This window comes from Camelus dromedarius, chromosome 3 (genome assembly GCF_036321535.1).
Source record: "Camelus dromedarius isolate mCamDro1 chromosome 3, mCamDro1.pat, whole genome shotgun sequence".
NCBI lineage: Eukaryota > Metazoa > Chordata > Mammalia > Artiodactyla > Camelidae > Camelus > Camelus dromedarius.
In genome coordinates this window covers 91,285-111,612 of record NC_087438.1, presented here as the reverse complement: position 1 = coordinate 111,612, position 20,328 = coordinate 91,285, and the positions used below count along the sequence as shown (strand labels likewise).

General features: G+C 48.9%; 1 protein-coding gene across 2 annotated transcripts in view; it reads right to left on the bottom strand.

Annotated features, from left to right (window-relative positions):
* PLEKHG4B (pleckstrin homology and RhoGEF domain containing G4B) overlaps positions 1-20,328 on the bottom strand; it is a 58,541-nt gene that overhangs the window by 13,942 nt on the left and 24,271 nt on the right. For both annotated transcript variants that reach the window (XM_064479017.1, XM_064479023.1), the window contains exons 4-11: positions 16,138-16,329; positions 15,155-15,278; positions 11,418-11,511; positions 7,203-7,289; positions 4,876-4,992; positions 4,470-4,568; positions 3,714-3,856; positions 3,065-3,185 (exon numbers count right to left, since the gene is read on the bottom strand). In XM_064479017.1, the coding sequence (XP_064335087.1) occupies positions 3,065-3,185; positions 3,714-3,856; positions 4,470-4,568; positions 4,876-4,992; positions 7,203-7,289; positions 11,418-11,511; positions 15,155-15,278; positions 16,138-16,329 (977 nt within the window). The remainder of the gene's footprint in view (positions 1-3,064; positions 3,186-3,713; positions 3,857-4,469; positions 4,569-4,875; positions 4,993-7,202; positions 7,290-11,417; positions 11,512-15,154; positions 15,279-16,137; positions 16,330-20,328) is intronic.

The following is a 20,328-nucleotide window of genomic DNA, read 5'->3' as shown; positions in this document are numbered from 1 at the left end:
TGACCACAGATCTCTGTAGCTCAAGTTTATAACTATTTTCATTGTTTGGAAAAGGAAATTAAGGTCATTGAAAAATAGATCCAGACGTTTCCATTTCAAATTTGTTACTATGGTACCCAAACCCCAGAAATACTCTTCAGGCTGGTGGCGCTGGGACTCTGGAGGGCCACTGGGAGATGGAGGGGTGATGGCAGGCCCACCCGCAATGCAGCCCCACCAGGTCAAGGTTGTTGCTTTAGAGACACAACTCCCATGGCAACAACACTGGGCTCACACTGAGCGCGTCAAAGGTAAGCCTTCATTTCCACGAGCAGTTCTTGCCACAAAGCAATGCAGGGGCATCTGGTTGTTTTCACCCAGGAAAAGGTTTGTTATTAAAAATAGAGCCATCGGGCTAGATCTGCAACCAGAATAATTGTGTTCAATGGTCTCAGATGTAAGAGCAGAGGAGAGAGACCAGTGTATGTGCTCTTTGTGGACAGAGTCATGGAAAACACCATGAACCCAGATTTTTTGTGAGGAAGCTTCTGGAACTGCCAGGTGAGAAGGAGGAACGGGTCAGCAGAGCAGAGGCACCTTATTGGTGGAGTCCCAAAATAAATAAATTCCAGTTGGTTTGGAGAATTAAATGGAAAAATTCAAACCATGAAAGTCTTTTGATGGAATACTTTAGTCGTTCTGTAGCCTTAAGGTAGGAAAGGCCATTTAAATCATAAGTAAGATGAAAGGACAAATTACAAATACTTGCAACACAATCAAAGGATTAGAAGTAACACAGTGGAACTATTGCAAATTGTTGAGAAATTGGCCAAATGCACGAAAAAGCAATTTATTAGAGAATAAATAAAAATAACCAATAAACATATGACAAAAACGTTCAATTGTAGCATAAAAAATCTGAACTCAGACAGTGATGAGCCATTTTATCTTCACCTGTCAGACTGGCAAACGAGAAAGTGGGCCTTGAAAGGATGCAGAGAGCGCAGGCCGGCCACGGTCAGAGGGCCACTGACAGGTGTGCGAAAACCTTAGAAAATGCGTGCTCTGACCTGCCATCCCAGCCTAGTAACTTGCAAACACTCACAAGGTGTGAAGCCCATGGGGTGACTTCTGTAACAGCCAACAGTGGGACAGAGCCCAGGAACCTCCCGCTGGAGTCTGCAGCACCCACCCCCCACCCCGGCCCCAGTCAGGGCCGAGCAGAGCTGCATGTGCAGCACGAGCCCACTCTGGTGAAACCTATTTCCTTGCTAATTCTTCCACAGTGTGCATGCATTTCTCAGGTCAAAAAGACAATTTAACATGCTATATAGGATGATTTCATTTTTAGGTTAAAATGAGTTTAGTTTTGGGCAGAGATGGCAGATTAAAACATAACTAATTTTGCTCCTTCCTGAAGCACTGCTGAAATTTTAGTAAACTCTTTTAAGGTATAAAGGGTGGGGACAGGGGACAGCAGACAGCCGGGAAAGGCAGGGGCAGTGGGGGCCCCTGGGGCATCTTGAGCGGTCGGGAAACTGAGGGGGAGGCGACGTAGACTGGGGGTGCTGTGGAGGGGCAGGAGCCCCACGTGCACACCCCACCCCACCCTGCAGGGCCTGGGGTGTTCTCTGCAGAGGATGAGGCAGGCAGGAGGCCAGTGGACACTCAGTCTCATCTCCTCCCTGACCTGCAGGTGCCTCTAGAGGGATGACCAGCCCAGGAAGAGGGACCAGCACGAAGCCTCCAATGGCCCATCCTCACCAGTGACCTGGGCAGCAGCCCAGGGTCACCAGGGAGCCTCAAGCATGAAAAGGAGAAGCCAGAACAAGCCTGCAGAAACCCCCTTGGAGGGGCAGAGGCTGGCCAGACACCACGGTCAGTATTTCAGGTGCTGTGAAGAGGGGACGCTGAGAGGAACCAGCAAACAGAAACTGCAAGGAAACTAAGAACGTTTGAGAAGAAGGAAGAACTCTCAAGCGGGGTAAACGCTAAAGTCGAGAAAACCTATGCTGAAGGTGGAGGAAGACTGGCGACACCAAAGGTGGAACAGGAGGAAAATGAGTGAGCCAGCAGCAAGCGCGGGATCCAGGAAACCCCAGAGTTCCCAGAGCAGGGGGCCGGGGTTGGCCAAGGAGGTGCTCTGAGGCCCTGGGTGGACAAGCGTCCAGTGAGAAGCAGGGCGCAGACCGAAGTCAAAAGCAGGGCAGAGCAGGCTCTCGGCGGCACCCCATGAAGTTAAATGACCCAGAGTCACCACTGGGAAGACAAGCTACTGAGAAATGTGAAGCCAGAAAAGATATCATCGGACACGCAGGTCTTTCTCCAGAAAGCCCTGAAGCATATTTATAATAAAATACATGATGTATAAGAAATAACAGGCCCTACAGGACAGGGAATTGACCCCACAGGGAGGAGGAGGCAGAGGAGACCCCCACTCCAGGACTTCCCAAGGACAGAGGAGCCCCAGGCAGGGCCGCCTCCAGGGCGGGGTGTCCTGAGTCAGCCACACTCCAGGCGGCCACCACCAGGACTTGGCCAGCTGGTCAGGCTCTTACCTGTGCTCCTGCCCAGGGGTGCTGGCAGTCTCTCGTTCCCTTCCCTGAAGCCTGGATAAGCTGTGTCACCGTCTCCCATCACCTGGGCCCCTGCTGGCCCATGGCGGGGAGCTGGAGTTGTTTGTGGGGAGACCAGGGAGGGAAAATACACAGCATACACACCCTACCGGGTCTGCTGGCCATCCTGGGGACTCCTACCCTGCCTGCCCCATGGCAAGCTGCCACCAGAGGGACGCAGAGGCCACAAGCATCCAGCATCTCCCAGTCCCTCTTCCTGTCGCCCAATGTTGCTGGCTGTGCGGGGGCTCCAGGCTACACACTCATAACTTGGACTTAGTGCTTCATGAAATAATACAGATTTCACTTGAAAATACATACAAACTTTTAAAAAGCCTTATATGCCTATGTATGTGAAAAGACTCTAGATTAAAATACTGAGTGTTACACCAGTCATTTTAGGTGGCAGAGACCAACCTGGTCCCATACTTCCTGGATCCCTGACTGGTTGCCTCCCCGTGGACACTGACCTGGTCACCTCCTTCCTGTAGACTCTCCAGCTCCTGCAGACACCTGTTGGATGCAAGGACCAGCCTGTGGACCTCCTCATCCACTTGGTTGTACAGCCTGGAGGCAGCCTCGATAGCATCTCTGGAAAGAGAAGGCAGCAGTCGGTGTGGTGTCCTGATCACCTGTTTGTTCACAGCCAGTCCCCAAGCAACGTCTGTTGTGACCACCTGGTTACAAACACAACTGCACTCTCTACATCTAACAGAAATGGAAGCCAGAGGAGGCTCACGGCCCAAGCAGGCCCACAGACTGTGATCTGTGATGCTCCACCATCCATGGGCTCAGACACTGCACTGGTGGCAGAGGAAGGGTGCTGGGTGGACCCAGCACCACGAGGGAATGACGAGGAAGCACTCGCTTAGGACAGACTGCTGAATCCCATGAAATGAATTCTGTCTCTACTTGAGCCCTAGAGGAATCTGCTAGGCTTTCCCTTGGTTCTGGAGGGAATTGAGCTCTAGTCAGTCACAGAGGGTCCGTCAGTGGAATGGAGGTTTGAACTCCTTGGAGACACTGCATGTGATGGAGATGCGCCTCCCCTGACCAGGCAGAACACTGGGAATTGCCATGGGTGGGCTGCAGTCCAGCGCGGCTCTGGGGGACACTCACCGGCAGTCTTGGCTGGCACCAAAGCCCTCCCTTCTCAGCTGGGCCAGCACGGTGCCACCTTCCAGCCGGAGGGCCACCAACACTGCGTCCTCCAGGACATGCTTCATCACTGCCTTGTGCCTGCTGATCAACACTGCGACCTCCTGCACGGGGTGGGAGAAACACGCATGGAACTCCTCCTCCAGGCCACTCCTCTTAAGCCTAGCACTACGTGGACATGTTGGCTCCGACCCATGTCCCTTCTCCTTCAACTGAGCTTAAAGTGCGGCGGGTCGGGCACATCCACACTTGCCACCCTGGACCAGCAGGAAGGCAGCACAGCCTCAGATGCCCTCGGCCAAGGGAAGGAAGAGCTGAGGGTAGGTAGAAAGAGGAGAGCTTGAAGGCAGCAGCAAGAGACCCCGGCATTTAGATGAGGCCAGCGGATTTCACCGCACACCCTGGGCGCTGTCTCCAGGTCCTGGGTTCCTAAGCCATCGAGGTCCCTCCCACCAGTCCACCTCTGTGTCTCACTCCTAACAGCAATTACTTGTGCCTTGGCGGCGCATCAGCAAATGTAGTGGTGATGTTTCTCTTCTGGGCGGAGTGGGACTTTTATGGTCACAAAGGGGAGGAAGTGGTTTGGAAGATTTTTGCTAATTGAAAGGGATATAGAGTCAAAACGGGCTCAAAAATTTCCACTGTAAATGATGGTTTTGGCCAAACCTCTGTGTTCCCACCCACCTGTCAAATAAAACAAAATGCACAAGAACCTACCTGTGCTGTGCTCGGGGTCCTGGGGGTGTTCAGGGAGCGGACTGAGTGTTGTAGGAAAACAATGGCCTCCTCGCAGTTTGTGGTGAAAGGGTCCAGCTTCTGTTGAGGTTTGAGAGGCAGGAGACAGAAATGCAGGTTCTGTTAGGTGCTGAACCAGCAGTAGCGAGTTCCCAAGTTGTAAAGCCTGCTGTCCAGTCGCCCAGTGGCCTCCAAGTGTCCACAGAAGCCTCTGCTCTGCCCAGGGCTGGGTATCTTGAGCCCGCCACTGTGCGGCTGTCCAGAAACAGACTGTGGATAGTGACTGTGACTCAGGGGGGTGACAGCCTTTTCTGATTTGAGTGAACACATGCATCCGAGGAGAAGCCCAGGAGACTGGCCCAGGCAGCAGCTGTGAGCTGCATCTTACCTGACGGAAGCAGAGCCAGGCACTGTGGCTGTAGGGAAGGGAGCCCTCGAGGTCTGCAGTCAGCTGGGAGCAGTCGATGAGTCTGTGCAGGGCCTTCAGGGAGCCCACGAGCTCACACTGCCAAGGACAGGCATTCACTGGTCACGGCCACAGAGGCAGCTCTCAGGAAAACCCCTAGAATGGCTCACTCCTGGGAGAACTGGTCTTCCTGGGATGAGGGCATTGAGAGGCGAGTTTGGGGTTCAGCTATCCTGCCTGCTGGCAGCACTACTGGAGGGCATGTGACTGGATACAGGTGTGAAGGTGAGATGTGAAAGGAGAAGGCAGCAAAGAGAAATGAAGGAAAGGCCAAAGGAATGGAGAAATCAGGGAAGAAGAGAAGGAAGATGCTGGCAGGAAAAGGCAGAGGACACATCACAGATGAGCTACCTCTGGTCTGGCACGTTGCCCCTCCCGACACAGACCCATTACGCCCGCTGAGTGTCATGACACCCATCTGAGAGCTCTGCAGGGTGAGCACAACCAGGCTACGGTGGAGGCAGCTGAACCTGTGTAAAAGGACCAGCGTGGGTGGCTCCTCGCTTTTGTGGCTTTGGTCTGAAGGCAGGTGGCCAATATGGTGGGACTGGTGTGGCTGAAGCTCAGATAGAAAATGGGCATCTTTCTGGCCTGAACAGCCAGAGGATTGAGCTGGGGTAGAAAGTGAAGGTCAGTTTCCATAGCGGAGAAAGCAGGGGAAGGGAGCTCCAGCCGTGTGTAGCTGGACCCACACAGCTGATCGTTTTCAGTCTAATCAAGCAAACGCTCACTAAAACAGCATTCTATGAAAGTTTGTAACAGGATCCAGTTTCTACAATAGGATGCTGACAATGTCCAGGATACAATCCAAAATTACTTGACATACAAAGAACCAGGAAAATGTGACACTCTGAAGGGAAAAAATGATCGACAGAGACCAACCCAGAAGAGACACAGACGTCAAAACTAGACAAGGACTTAAAATTTAAAGCAGCTATTACAACTATGCTTGATGATATATAGGAAAAATGTTTGAAATTAATGAAAGGATAGGAAATCTATGCAGAGGTACAGAAAATGTATTTTAAAACCCACTGAAAATTTTATAGCTGAAAAATACTATAGCTGAACTAAAAAAATTCACTGGATGGGCTTAATAGCTGAATGGAGATGACAGACTTGAAGATACATCAATAGAGACGATCTGATCTGAAGAAGAGAGAAGAAAAAAGTGAAAAGCGGGGAGGGTATAGCTCAAGTGGTAGAGCACAGGCTTAGCAAACAAAAGGTACTGGGTTCAATCCCCAGTACCTCCTCTAAAAATAAATAAGTAAATCTAACTACCTCTCCCCACCAACATAAATAAATAAATAAATAAAAATATATTAAAGAAACTTTAAAAAAATTAAAAAAAGAAAAACCTCCAGATTCTTAAAGGTTTATGGGACAGTATCAGTAACGTATATGTAATTTAAATCAAGAGAAAAGAGAATGAGGCAAAAAAGACTCTTTAGAAATAATGACTTAAAACTTCCTAAATTTGGTAATAAGCATAAAAGTAAAAGTTCAAGAAGTTCAGCCAAACCTAACAGGATAAGTAAGAAGAAACCAGGCTGAGTCACATTACAGTCCATTTGCTAAAAAGAAAGAGAAAATCTCAGAAGTAGGTTTCCTATAGATGAGTAATTTTTGATTTACTATGAACTTTTCATCAGAAACTATGCAGGCCAGAAGACAACAGGACAACATCTTTAAAGTCCTGAAAAACAAACAAGCAAACAAACAAAAAACCTACTGTCAAGCCGAATTCTACACCCAGCAAAAATATCCTTCAGGAACGAAGGCTAAGTGGGGGAGGGTATAGCTCAGCAGTGGAGCACATGCCTAGCATGCGTGAGGTCCTGGGTTCAATCCCCAGTACCACCATTAAATAAATAAGTAAACAAATCTAATTGCTTCCCCCCAGCCAAAATAAATAAATAAAATTAGACTGCTTTAAAAAGGAAAAAGAATGAAGGCAAAGTAAAGACATTTTCAGATAAAAGAGAAAGAAGCAAGAAGAAAGAGGAGGAAAGAAAACAAAAGAGGTTGAGAAAAAAGACCAGATATTTAAAAGTTTTCTGCTATTATGTTCTGCAGGGCACCCACAAGAATTCAAGGGATCGGAGACAGGTTTCTAGCCTCCTGTACGGATGCAACCAGAACCTACAGAAACTCTTCAATACGTTTTATCTCATCCAGGTGCCTTACTTTCCAGTTTTATGCATCACTCAGCGCCACCTCTTATGCTGAGGGTCTAAAACCATTACCTGAATTATTGCATCCTTGTCAGGCCTGAATGCTGATTCTTTATCCACCAATAGCAAAATACTATGGATTATGGGAGGAGATGTGTTCTGAAATTAGAAAGAAATATTGATTCACTTTCTAATTTTTAACTTCATTGAGCTAATAGAATTGTCCAATTTTAATTGGTTCTACTTCTATTTTGATATTTTCCCAAAGAAGCTAGAACACATAAAATGTAGTTGCTTTTGCTCTGAGTGTGAAGTATTTGCCCTTACGAATTTGTAATCAGGTTTACTGGTTATAATTTACATAAAGTAAAATTCATCCTTTTTGGTGTACAGTTCTCTAAGTCTTGACATAGCTTATAGTCATGTCACCACCACCACCATCAAGATAAACAGCAGTTTGGCTCCCCCTCCAAATTTTTTCACACACCTTAGTAGTCAGGCCCCTGGCAACCACCGATCTGTTTTCCGTCTCAATAAATTTGCCTTTTCCAGATGTCATAAAACAGACTCATGCAGTACTGGCTTCTCTCACTTAGCATGGTGCCCTGAAGTCCATCCAAGTTGCTGTGAGATCAGTGGTCATTCCTCCCACCGCTGGGTCGTAGCCCACCAAACACAGGCATCCATTCAGCAGATGGAGTACATGTGGGTCATTTCCAGGGTTTTTTTGTTTTTGTTTTTTTTTTTGCTTTTTAAAAAATTTGTTTTCATTTTTATTACTATTTTTAATTGGAGTGAAGTCAATTACCATGTGTCAATTTCCAGTGTACAGCACAATGTCCCAGTCATGCATGTACAGACATACATTTGTTTTTATATTTTTTCCATTAAAGGTTATTACAAAATATTGAACATAGTTCCTTGTGCTGTACAACAGAAACCTTTTTTTAAAATCCATTTTTATGTATAGTGCCTAACATTTGTAAATCTCAAACGTTTCTGGTTTTTGACGATCATAAACAAAGCCGCTGTAAATGCTGTGTTTCCATTTCTTTCCTGTAAGCATCCAGCCATGGATACTTAGCTGGGAGCTAAGTAAGTGTGTGTTCAGCTTCTGAAGAGACAGCCAAACAGTCTTCCTGAGTGGCCACGCTGCCGCTCCGCCAGCAGCACACCAAGCTCTTACTCTGGCACGTTTGTGGTGGTTGTGTGTGTGATTTCATTTTGGTTTTAAGGTGCATTTCTCCAGTGACTGATGATGCTGAGCATATTTTTATGTGCTTACTTGCCGTTTATCAATCTTTTTTGGTGAAGTGTGCTTAAATATTTTGCCCACATTTTACTGGGTTGTTTGTTTTCTTATTATTGAGTGTTAAGACTTTATATATACTGGGTTCAAGTCCTCCATCAGATACATGTTTTGCAAACATTTTATCACAGTCTTGGCTCTGCATTTTCATTTTGGTTAGTGTCTTTTGAGGAGAAGTTTTAAATTTTGATGAAGCCCAATTTATCATTTTTTTCTTTTATGGATTATGCTATTGTGGTTGAGCTAAGAAATACTTGCCTAAACCCAGGTCATGAAGATTTTCTGTTTTCTTCTGGTGGCTTTGTAGTTTTAGATTTTACATATAGGTCTATGACCCATTTTCAGTTAATTTTTGTACATCATATGAGGTATGTGTTGAGGATTTCTTTTTTTTTCCTTTTCTTTTGCATACAGGTGTACAATTGTTCCAACTCTACTGGTTGAAAAAAATCTTATTTTTTGATGTGTCTATGACTTTAATCTAACCTCCTTGGTTTCTGTTTGCTAGATTATATTGAGGCCAGATCATTCAGCAGTAAAATACTTTTATGTACCCAGAGTTTCTTCATTTATATTTCCTAAGGCTTTATTTTTTAACACTTTCTTGTAGTGATAAATTTTAGGCTTTTTTGTTATCCCCTGTTTTGAAAGGAACTTAATAGATGGGCCTCAGAACTAACTGATGTCTTGTTTGCATTAAGTCCATCGTATATACTTAGATCTTTGTTAAGTGGCTTCTTGTGCACGACGCTCTGTAAATATCTGTTGAATGAATAAGCCATAGAAAAGCCATAGAAAGACCATCTTGCTTTCTTATTTTAGAGCCATATTCTGTTTCTCTCATTCAGTTTAGCTAAAATTTTGAGTTATCAGGCATTAAAACTACAAACAGTTTGGCAAACTGTTTTATATTTCTCATATATTCCTATTTGAGTGAATTTTTACTATTAGGATATTACTATTGCAAAGAGAATTACTGTTAATTCTCAGAAAAGTGAGAACAGTTAGTGCTTTGTGACAATCACTATGTTGAGAGTGGGGCAGGAATGAGCAAATTCTTAAAATGTTTTTCCACCGAGAAAAAATAAAATTTTTTTAAATGGAAGGCTTTTATCATATCTGAACTTTAGTAATTTAATAAATTTGAAGTATACTTACTTGAGGTAAATGTGAAAAAGAGTTGAAATTTTTGCCCTCTGTAAAAATATTTACTTTTTTACATCCCTTAAAAATTAAACTGAAAATGGACACGTGACCCTTAAATTTCAGCTTGTTGTTACCCCTTCTCTTGTGTGGATCACAATCTTGCTGTCGGCAGAGCCCAAACTGGGGAGGGGGGGGCCTGCAAGGCCAGCTTCTCCATCCGCGAGGTCCTCAGGGAGGTCTGAACGCCAGTTTTAAAGAATCGTTCTGTCCAGATGTGGAAAAGAATTGGGTTTTGGCTCGCACCCCGTCACGAAGCTCCTTAGACTATTTGCTTGTGATAGAAGTCCATGATGTAGCTTATGTCTCCCCGGCTCCCAGCTTCTGCTCTGGGAGATACGTAGGTGGACAGGGACCGTCTCTCTCTGGGCTCGTCTTCTCCGTGGGACTCAAGGGGCCCAGGATCTAAGGGAAGTCTGTACAAAATAAATGCTGGGAAAACTGGTAAGCGGAAAGGTAGGTGCTTCTGGGCTGATTTGTCCAGTCTGCCTAGAGCTCAGATCGGCAGCTGACGGTGGGGCCTGTCTGGGGCTCGCGCAGGTGAGGAAGCGCTGCAGACTCTCCACAAAAGACTCGGTCGTCTCTGTTCGAAGCTGGACACTTGATTTTCCTTGCTCCTTGGCATTGCCAATATTCATGTTTTTGTCGAATGCCAAAGGAGCAAAACCACCAAGTCCTCCGGCTTCAGGAAATGCCTGTGGAAGCGTGTGGGTATGGGCGTGCACCTGCGTCTCCTGCTTGTGCTGCCCTGCTTTGCTCCCAGTCCAGCACACAGCACACCCAGCATGCACATGGACCAGCACGTACACGGACCAGCACGCACATGCCATGGCACACACGCCTCTCCTCCTACCTGGAACTTTGGGTCGTCTCCCCAGGCCTCTCTGGCCAGGCCCACCCAGCCCCTGCCCTGCGCACAGCCTGTCTGCTGGGCTCCCAGTTCCTACTGTTTCATCTCCAGCGGACCAGATTTGCCCCAACCTTGTCACTGAATCTTTCCTTGAAAGAACTCCTGTTCAGTGTTCCCAAAACTTAGGAACCGGGGGGAGAACAGTGAGCTGTCTGCACCATTAGCAGAGACAGAACTTGAGGAGCTCAGAGAGCCTGTGGAGCAGCTGGACAGGCTTCTGGGCACCTGTGAGAGCCCAGACCCCCGCGCTGTGCTGGGTGCACAGGGGCCCCTATACACACATCTAAGGGAGACAAAATTTTCAGGCTCCTGTCTGGCTCTGGGTCCCTGAGACATCCCAGTGGTGCCTCTCTCCCCATTCCAGGGACTCCCATTTCCCTCTGGATTTTACTCATGACCTGGAATCCAGGATGGGGCTCCCTGAGGCCACTGCTAGACCACCTCCCTGGACCCCATCCCAGAGGGCTCTCAGGAGTCCTGGGCACCAAAGTCCAGAGCCCTCTCCCCGCCGTGAGCAGCAGCTGCCTCTCCAGGCTTCTGTCCCTGTCTGGGAGGTGACAGACCACCCTGCACCCCGACTTAGTCAGACGTTAGACATGGACATGCTGTGAAGGGGAGGTCACTACCATTCCTGCCAAGTCAGGACATGAGCCTGCATGACTGATCCTGGCCAGCTGGGCTGGTAAGGTTTGCAGCAAGACCCGGAGGGGGCGCGTGGTCCGATGGGGACAGGAGAGGGCTCTCTGCTCTGTTCCTTCTGAGCTCAGGCCCTCCCCATACCTCCAGGTCCAGGCAGAGGGAGCTCTGCTGCAGTTCCCCTGCACCTGAAGAGGCTCAGGCCCCAGGACAGGACTGACTGACTCACCTGCAGTGCTGCCAGGGCCCGCAAGAGGGCAGGGGTGGCCAGTCTCTTGCGTGCGTCCACCAGGATGACCAGGCCCCGCTCCCGTACCTCTTTCCTGGAGAAAGAAAGGCAGGAGGTATTATATCTCTTCCAGAACAAGTTTCTCCATCACTGGAGGGGACGCATCCCCTCCCAGATCCTGGCTCCAGAAGTTCAGGACTTGACTTTTCATACATCAGCCTTCTGCTCCTGAGGAATCAGCTTCTTATCAGCTGGAGGCAGGGCAGAGAGGACTCACTGCAGCGGACGCATCTCCAGGCCAGGGAAGCGCCACGTCTGCGGGGTTACCATCTCCCTTGCCCACTGCACTGCCTCCAGGGGCAGCTCTGGGTGGATGAAGCAGGCCTTTGTCAGAAGACCAGGGCTCCAGAGCTTCCTTCACTAGTCTGTCTGTTGGGGCGTCACTGACCCAGAGCTGATGCAGGACTGCAGAGCAGCCCCTGAAACTAAACATCTCGCCACCTGCTTTTGAAATCCCCATTTAAAAGCTTTGTCTCTATTGTGAGTGTGCGGAAGCTCCTGTTCTAAATTTGGGAGGAAAGAATAACAGGCTGGCAGTTGATACATTCACTCTTCAAAGGTTTCGGTGTTCCCCGGGATCTGTCTCCAGCCCTGACTCCAGCATCAGTTAGCATTCTACTTCAGGTGTACGTCTGGATGCTAGTCTTTAACTGAACATGCAGCACTCACTGAGCCGGGGGCGTGACGTCCACTCACACAAAAGCGGCAAAGCCACACCGACTTTTAGTGCTGGGTCCCTGTTTGCCCCGAGTCAGGCTGTGTTCATTTTGGGGTATGAGTGCTCAAGAACATTTTGAAGGGTGTTTCCAGGGGAAGACCAGTTCCTGAGGACAGAAGTGGAGCTGCAGATCAAGGATGGATGCACCAGCACTGACTGCTCTGGGAGGCCCAGGTGGGAGCAGGCGGTGGGCGCGGAGTCCCTGCACCGAGGCCTTCTCCTTGCAGTCCTGGTCAGTTCTGCCAGGAGCTGGGCACCACACTTCACTTCCTCGGGGGCCCAGTGCTACTCGGGGCAGGGACGGCTAGATCTTGCTCTGTTGTGGGCCCCCAGCCCTGGGGTTTTCCTTCACCCACAAAGTCGACTGCACCCCAGAGTCTGCGTCCAGCAAGAGGCCTCTGGCAGGACCACAGCTTCTCCTCCGCAATCGTCCGCTTGGTGACTGTGCTGAGAGATCACCCTGCCCTTCCTGGGGCTATTCCTGGGTCAGATAGCTGCCAGACCCTGGTCCTGGGCGCCCCAGACAGACCCTTTACTCATTCCTGCAGCCACGCTGGCACCGGATTAGAAGGGAGGAAACTGCCCATGAACTCCCAGACCAGATCTGCTTCTGTTCTGCTGCCCACCCCCCTGCCCCCATGGTGGACAGAGTGGCTCCTTAGCCCCTCTGCTTCCTGTCTTGGTCCACCTGCAGGCTCCCCCAGTCTAGCCCCTGGGGTCCCTGGTCATCTGTGCACACCAGCCCTGGGCGTCCAGTCTGCGTTTCTGCAGAAGCCACAGAACTGCCCTGCTACCACTGGCCCCTCAGCTGCCGCACACCATGGTTCTGGCCCAGGAAGGCCTGCTGCCTCTACAGTGTCCTTCATCCTCACTCACCGCCTGCGTCAGGGCCATGTCCTGACTCAGAAAGTGGCCGATTGCCCAGGAGCTTTGTGTCTGCAAACACTTGCCCACCTCCAGGATGCAGAGCGTGTTTGGAGGTCCAGCCAGGCTGTGGCTGCGGCTCCTCCCAAGCTCCATGGGCTTGTCTCACGCTGGGGGCTGTGATCACTTGGGTCCACACACGTGTCTCCTTCAGAGCTTCTGTGTTCCGAGCAAGTGTCGGCAGAGGGACGGACAGGTCAATTCCTGCACCCACAGGAGGCTGGATGAGTGGCAGCCAAGACCCTTTCCAAGACGCCACATATCCGAGACTGGCATGGCGGTCTGTCCCCGAGGCACGCTCTCAGAACACATCTGTGGGAGCCGGGAGTGAGACTCTGCAGGATGCACCTCCCCAAGACGCTGACATCCCAGGTACCTCATGGCTTCTCAAGGTGCTGCTCATCGTCAGGATGTAACAAAGTGACAGCGCTTGTGGGGAAACAGTCAGCCAAACCCTGAGGCTCCAGAACGAGTTTCCTGAAGTCTTTAGAGACGTTTTCCTCCCAGCGCTTCATGAGCTGGTGAGGGGAGGTGGGTCTCCACTGGCTGCGGCAAAGTGGAAAAGCGGGGGGCCGGCCCCCCAGCTGGAGCCCTGGCCCCTCAGGCCCCATGGCAGTCCCACTCCTTTATCTTGGGCATTTCACTGCCAGGCGGAGAGCACTGCACACAGCTCAGAAGCTAAGCGTTTGGAAGGGTGTGGCCCCAACAGGCCTTGTCAATCGGAGATGTTCTCTGTCATGGCCGAAGGAGAGCTCCTGGTAAACAGAAAATGTCGTTATCCCACGGCTTTGGAGGTGTTTCCTGGAGGCTTATAGAGCAGGAACTAATGCAAGGATGAAACTAATTTTTTTCAGAGATGCTTTATTATATTTTGCAACCTGTGCTGAAGGATGTTTCAAATCCTAGGCTCACCTGAAGGCAGTAAAACCAAGCCCTGCAGATGATGGGGAGCCTTGCTCTGTGAAGGAGTCTAGGAGAACACCTTGATTCCTTTTCTGCCTGCATGTTCCCACACTGATTATACCTGTGCTACTTCAGAAGACATTTCAACATAAAGTCGATAAACCATGAAGAGGTGTGGTTACACGGAACGCTCTCACGTCACGTGGGGGTGAACCAGGTCGCACGTTCCTATATGTGCTCCATCACCCAACATGCTCTCACATGAGGTCACGTCACCTGATGGTGTGTCACGTGACTTTGGTCTTGGGACTGCGTGGAGATTATTTCCAACCCCTGAAGCACACCTGTGAGACAGACAGCTGCCACCATCCCATGTCATTCGGAGCCAGGGTTCAAACCTGGACAGTTGACCTAGAACTGAGTTGGTCAAGACTGAGCCCTGGGGACTGCCTCCACCCAGCACCACGGGGGCTCCTGGTCTGACAGCTGTGAGGTCTAAGCGTGTCTGCACCTGACAGGATTGAGGGGCCCTGAATAATGCACTTTAACCATCCTTGACCTCAGTTCTCCTGTCTACCCCCATCTTCACCCTTGGTCCATGGAGAGCCCTGAAGGAGGCTGCACGTCTGCTTTTCCTCACGCAGGGTCAGGAGGAGTTCCCCTGGAATTCCACACCAGGGAGATGTGTCTCTTGAGATTTCTTGGCACGTAGCACTGCTAATTGCTCGGAGGCCCAGTGACAAACACCAGTCTCAGCTAGCATGATTCGGTCCTTCCTGCTTCCTGGTACCAAGTACCTCCTCCCGTTTATTCTAAATATTCTCTTTGTATCGGCTCATGTCTCTAATCAAGGCCACTTCAAATCTATTTTAGAATGAGGTGGTGTATAAACATGTGAATAAAGGATGCTTAGAGCAACGCACACTTCAAGGCCAGAGTGTGGCAGAGCCTGACTGGGAGGAGAGGGGTCCAATGGTGTGTGGGGACAGCCGAGGGCCCAGAATGAGGGGGAGATGGGAGATCGGGCTGGCGGCAGTGGCACCAGACTGCAGAGCCCAGGAGCCCCCGAGGTTACACCTCTTGTGGGTTCACCCCCAAAGGGTCTGAAAGGTGGCGGCTGGCACGGTCCCACCTGGGGATGCTGTGGAGGTACTTGAGCAGGCGGGTCAGCTCAGCACTGGATGTGTGTTCACTGGACCAGAGTGGGCCCCTCGTGCAGACCTGCACCACCGCCCTCCCCTGCCGGTCTCGGGTTCCTGTGGAAAGAGAGAGGTTGGTGAGGGTCACTTGACAGGATTTGACCACAGGTTGACCCCCGAGCTGGACCCTGGCCCTGTGTGCTCCTCTGCCTTCCCCGCTCCCAGAAGCTGCCCATGGATGCAGCTTTGTGATAATGATGTGGTGTTGAGGCCATGTGGATGATGACCTGATGGAGCCCAGTTGAGGCCTCTGCATAAACTTTAAGATTCTGGTGGGAAGGGCAGAAATCCCGCAGTCGTCCAACACAAATTACCTGCTTATTAATCCTGACACCTACCAACATGGCGCGTCTGCCGATTTCTCAGGTCTCTTTCTGCCTCTGTGAGAATGTGACCAATTTCAGATTCTACCTGGGAAGCTCTCAGGAGGTTGCAAACTAACAAGGGGGTGTCATGAAAGGGGCACCCCAAAGGGAACACGTGTGGCTTCAGGCTTGAGGACTACAGAGCCAGGGTTTGCAAACGTTCGCTGAGTTACTGGCTTAGTGTGAGATTTGGGGGAGAGGAGAGCCCAGTGCTCACCTGGCGGGTGAGGGCCAACGCCATGCTCTGAATATTTTTCATGTTGAAATTCTGATGGAATCTGGATGGGGGACATTGGGAGGTGCTTTGGTCTGAGGGTGGAGCCCTCATGAATGGGATCAGTGCCCTTATGAAAGGGACCCCACAGAGGTCCCTTGCCCACCTGCCACGTGAGGACAAGTGAAAAGGCGCTGGCTATGAACCAGGAAGGATTCTCAGTCACTAGAACCCACCGTGCTGCACCTTGACCATAGACGTCCAGCCCCAGGACTGTGAGAAACAAAGTTCTGTTGTTAATCTCTGTGTATTCTGCTGGCTAGACAGCCGTGCTCACCTGGGAGGGTGACCACCCCAGACTGCAGCAGTTCCTGGTTGATTTCCAGCACTGGCCTGGGCACTGGGCTGGGCAGCTCTCCTGTGTGGGGCGTCCGCCCTTCTCTCTCCCGGCACAGCAGTCCTCCAGGCAGCTCTGAATACCTGCTGAGGCTGCTTCCCCGGAGGGGGCTGGCCTCTGCATCAACAGGGGCTGCACGAGGGAAAGAGACCGGGTGGAAAATGAAGCACTTCTCTGATTAGAAGGAGGCTCAGTGAGCTACAAACACAAGAAGAAACCAAGAGTTCTATGAATTTGTCCTCTTTACGGTGGGAGAGGTCAGCATGCCTGACTAGGGGTCAGGCTTTCCCTGAGAAGTCATGAATAAATAACACAGAGAGGAGACAATGAGGGAGGTCGCTTCTCAGATCCTCACCACCTGAAAACATCTTAAGGGGAAATATTTTAATACTGAATAATGTCACCTCAGAGTGAAACCTCAGGATGACATAACCCCTCACCCATCCCCTCAGAGAGGGGGTCTTGCCCTCACCCATCTCCTCAGAGAGGGGGTCTCGCCCTCATCCATCCCCTCAGAGAGGGGGTCTCGCCCTCACCCATCTCCTCAAGGATGGGGCCCCACCCAGGCGGGGGCAGGGGATCCCCTCTGAGGCTCTTTCCTTGTGAATGAGCACATGGGGTGTGGCCCACACCACGGACTGTGGGCTCCAGGGACAGGTGTGTGGTCCCAGGCAGCAGGGATGGAAGCAGGTCTCCTGCATCTGTGATCAGTGGTCCTGGCCCTTCTGACCAGACCTCTGGCACCACCACCTACATCCTCGTGGGTAGAAGCAGCTTCTGCGCATGCACAGCGTCTTCCTTTGTCCTGCACAGCCAGCTTGTGTTTAGCCAGGAAGAGGCCTCTCCCAGGCTGTGAACCCCTCCCCAGGGGTTCTTTGGGCAGGGAGACTTCTGACCCAACAGCCTCAGTGTCCACTCACAAGTAATTTCTGACTAGTGTGTAGGCAAAGCCCGCGGGGCCAAGAGATGTGATTTCTTAAGATCACGACATCTCTGAGGACAAGACCTTGAGTTTCTTAGACGTCTGCTCCTCGCAGGGGAATTGCCAGCCAAGGCCCCACTTCCACCTCCTGGTTCTGCAATGCCTGCGACGCTGGGCTATGCCAGGGAGAGCCCTGCACAGCTAGCATGTCTCCCTTGAGAGAAAATCGCTGGATTTAGTTTATATTGACGCAGGAGCTGAAGACAGACTGTCTCCCAGCCATGAAGAAGTTGCAGACATGAGTTTTCACTGCGTCATCCTGTGGGTGTGGTTGTGTGTGTTTTCCGTCCAAAACAAACAGGAAAGAAAATGGACATAAAGGAACTTCCAGGACCTAGAAACAATGGTCAGTGAGTTATTGCTTCATTTTAATTATTTTTATTGTTCGAAGCTTTTTTTTAGAAGCTGACGTATAGCTGATTTACAATATTGTGTTACTTTCCAGGTGTACAGCAAAGTGACTCAGTTATACTGTGTATATTCTCTTTCACATTATTTTCCATTATGGATTATTACAAGGTATTGAATGTAGTTCCCTGTGCTGTACAGCAGGGCCTTGTTGTTTATCTGTTTTTATAGATGTAGTTGATAGTGTGCATCTGTTAATCCCAAACTCCCAGTTTGTCCCCTGCCACTTTCTTCTTTGGTAACCATAAGTCTGTCTTCTATGTCTGTGAGTCTCTGTTTTGTAAATAAATTCACTTGTATCATTTTTTAGATTCCACATATAAGTGATATCATATGATATTCGTCTCTCTCTGTCCGACTTACTTCACTTAGTATGATAATCCCTAGTCCACCCATGTTGTCACAAATGGCATTATTTCAGTTTTAGTGGCTTAGTAGTGTATACCACATCTTCTTTATCCAGTCATCTGTCAGTGGACAATTACGTTGCTTCTAAGTCTTGGCTATTGTAAGTGGTGCCGGTATGAACACTGGGGTCCATGTGTCTTTTCGTGTTAGATTTTTGTGTCTTCCGAATACATGCTGAGGACTGGGATTGCTGGATCACATGGTGAGTCTATTTTTAGGTTTTGAAGAAATATCCATATTGTTTTCCATAATGGCTGTACCAATTTACATTCCCACCAGCAGTGTAGGAGGGTTCCTTTTTCTCCACATCCTCTCCAGCATTTATCATTCGTAGACATTTTAATTGTGGCCGTTCTGACAGGTGTGAGTTGATAACTTATTGTAGTTTTGATTTGCATTTCTCTAATACTTAGCGATGTTAAACATCTTTTCATGTGCCTGTTGGCCATCTGTATATCTTCGTTGGAGAAATGTCTATTTAGGTCTTCTGCCCACTTTTTGATTGGGTTGTTTGGTTTTTTTTTTTTTTTTTTTTGATATCGAACTACATAAGCTGTATATTTTAGAAATTAGCCTTTTGTCAGTTGTGTCATTTGCAAATATTTTCTCTCATTCTGTAAGTTGTCTTTTCGTTTTGTTTATGATTTCCTTTGCTACACAAAACTTTTAAATTTAATTAGGTCCCCTTTGTTTATTTTTCCTTTTGTTTCCATTACTCTAGGAGACAGATCTTCAAAAATATTGCTGTGATTTATGTCAGAGAGTGTTCTGTCTATGTTTTCCTCTAGGAATTTTATGGTTTCTGGTCTTACATTTAGGTCTTTAATCCATTTTGAACTTATTTTTGTATGTGCTGTTAAAGAACATTCCAATTTCATTCTTTTACATGTAGCTGTCCAGTTTTTATTTTAATTTTAATTGAATTGCAGTGAGGCAATAGAATATATTTTAAAAGTGTTAACCCTAAGTAAATAATTTTGCTATAAAAATTTTTGTAGTAAGTCCAGTGTGTGTTCTGCACTTTTGGAATTCTGTCAGGATTTCAAGCGGAGCAGACAACCTAATTTTGGAAGTGAGAGGCCCTCCACAGCTGCAAGAAACTCTCTGGGTCTCCAGAGCCCAGGGGCAGTTTCCGCAGAGCCCAGGTAGGGCCAGGTGGGCAGCCAGGTGTGGGTCTCACAGGTGAGGGAGCCACAGAGAGAAGAGCTGACGCATCAGGTTCCTGGGACTCAATGGAACTTTCACACCTTCACTGCTTCCAAAGGCATTGTTTTTTTCTCCACAGAACATTTCTTTATTCAAAAAAGGGAAATATTTTATAGCACAGGAAAGTGTATTCAATATCTTGTAGTAACCTATAATGAAAAATAATATGAAAACGAATATATGTATGTATATGTATGCCTGAAACATTATAGTGTACACCAGAAATTGACACATTGTAAACTGACTATACTTCAATTTTAAAAAACATTTAAAAAGAACAAAAAAAGAGAAATATTTGACTTAAGAAATACGTTGTCATTCTCTCTTTCTCTTTCTTTGTACCCTGCAAACACGCCGTTATATCATCTCCTTCTCCCTCCAGAGCTGTAAGGAAAGGTAGCAATTCCAGAATTTAGAGGCACAGCTCAGTGACGTTACACACCTTCAAGCAGCACAAACTCACTGGCCTGGTCCCATTTAAAAATGAACATTACACCTGATTTATATATTTGGGAGGAGTACTAATGCAATGTGGTGGGCTGAATGGTGACCCCCAAAGGAGGTGTCCACTCCAGAATGTGTAAATGTGGCCTTGTTTGGGAAAGGGGCTTTGCAGAAGTGAATTAGTGAAGTTTAGGGTGGCCCTAAATCCAATGATAGGTGTCCATACAAGGGAACCGAGAGGGAGGTTTGAGACAGAGAGACACAGAGAAGGGCAATGAGTGTGGCCAGGGGATGCCTGGGGCCCCAGCAGCTGGAAGAGGACCCTCCCCTGGAGCCTCTGGAGGGAGCGAGGTGCTGGGGCATCTTTGTCTAGGATTTCTGGCTCCAGAACTGTAAGGAATAACTTCTGTTGTCCTGAGCCACCAGTCTGCTGTACTTTGTTGTGGAGGCTCCAGGAAACGCATACATGTAAACGCTTTCAGCAGTTAGTATGCAGACAGTTTTGGAAGGGGACACAGTTCTACTCCCCATTCGCCAGGTCCAGAAACTCAACAGTTGGTACGCGGACGGGCTTCTACTCAATCAAGTGACCAAATGTGACAGGGTGGGAGCAGGAGGAGGGAGGAAGAGAGGCTGTGCAGGGTGTATGGTGGGGAGTGGGGGTGAGTGGAGTTTCAGGGAGA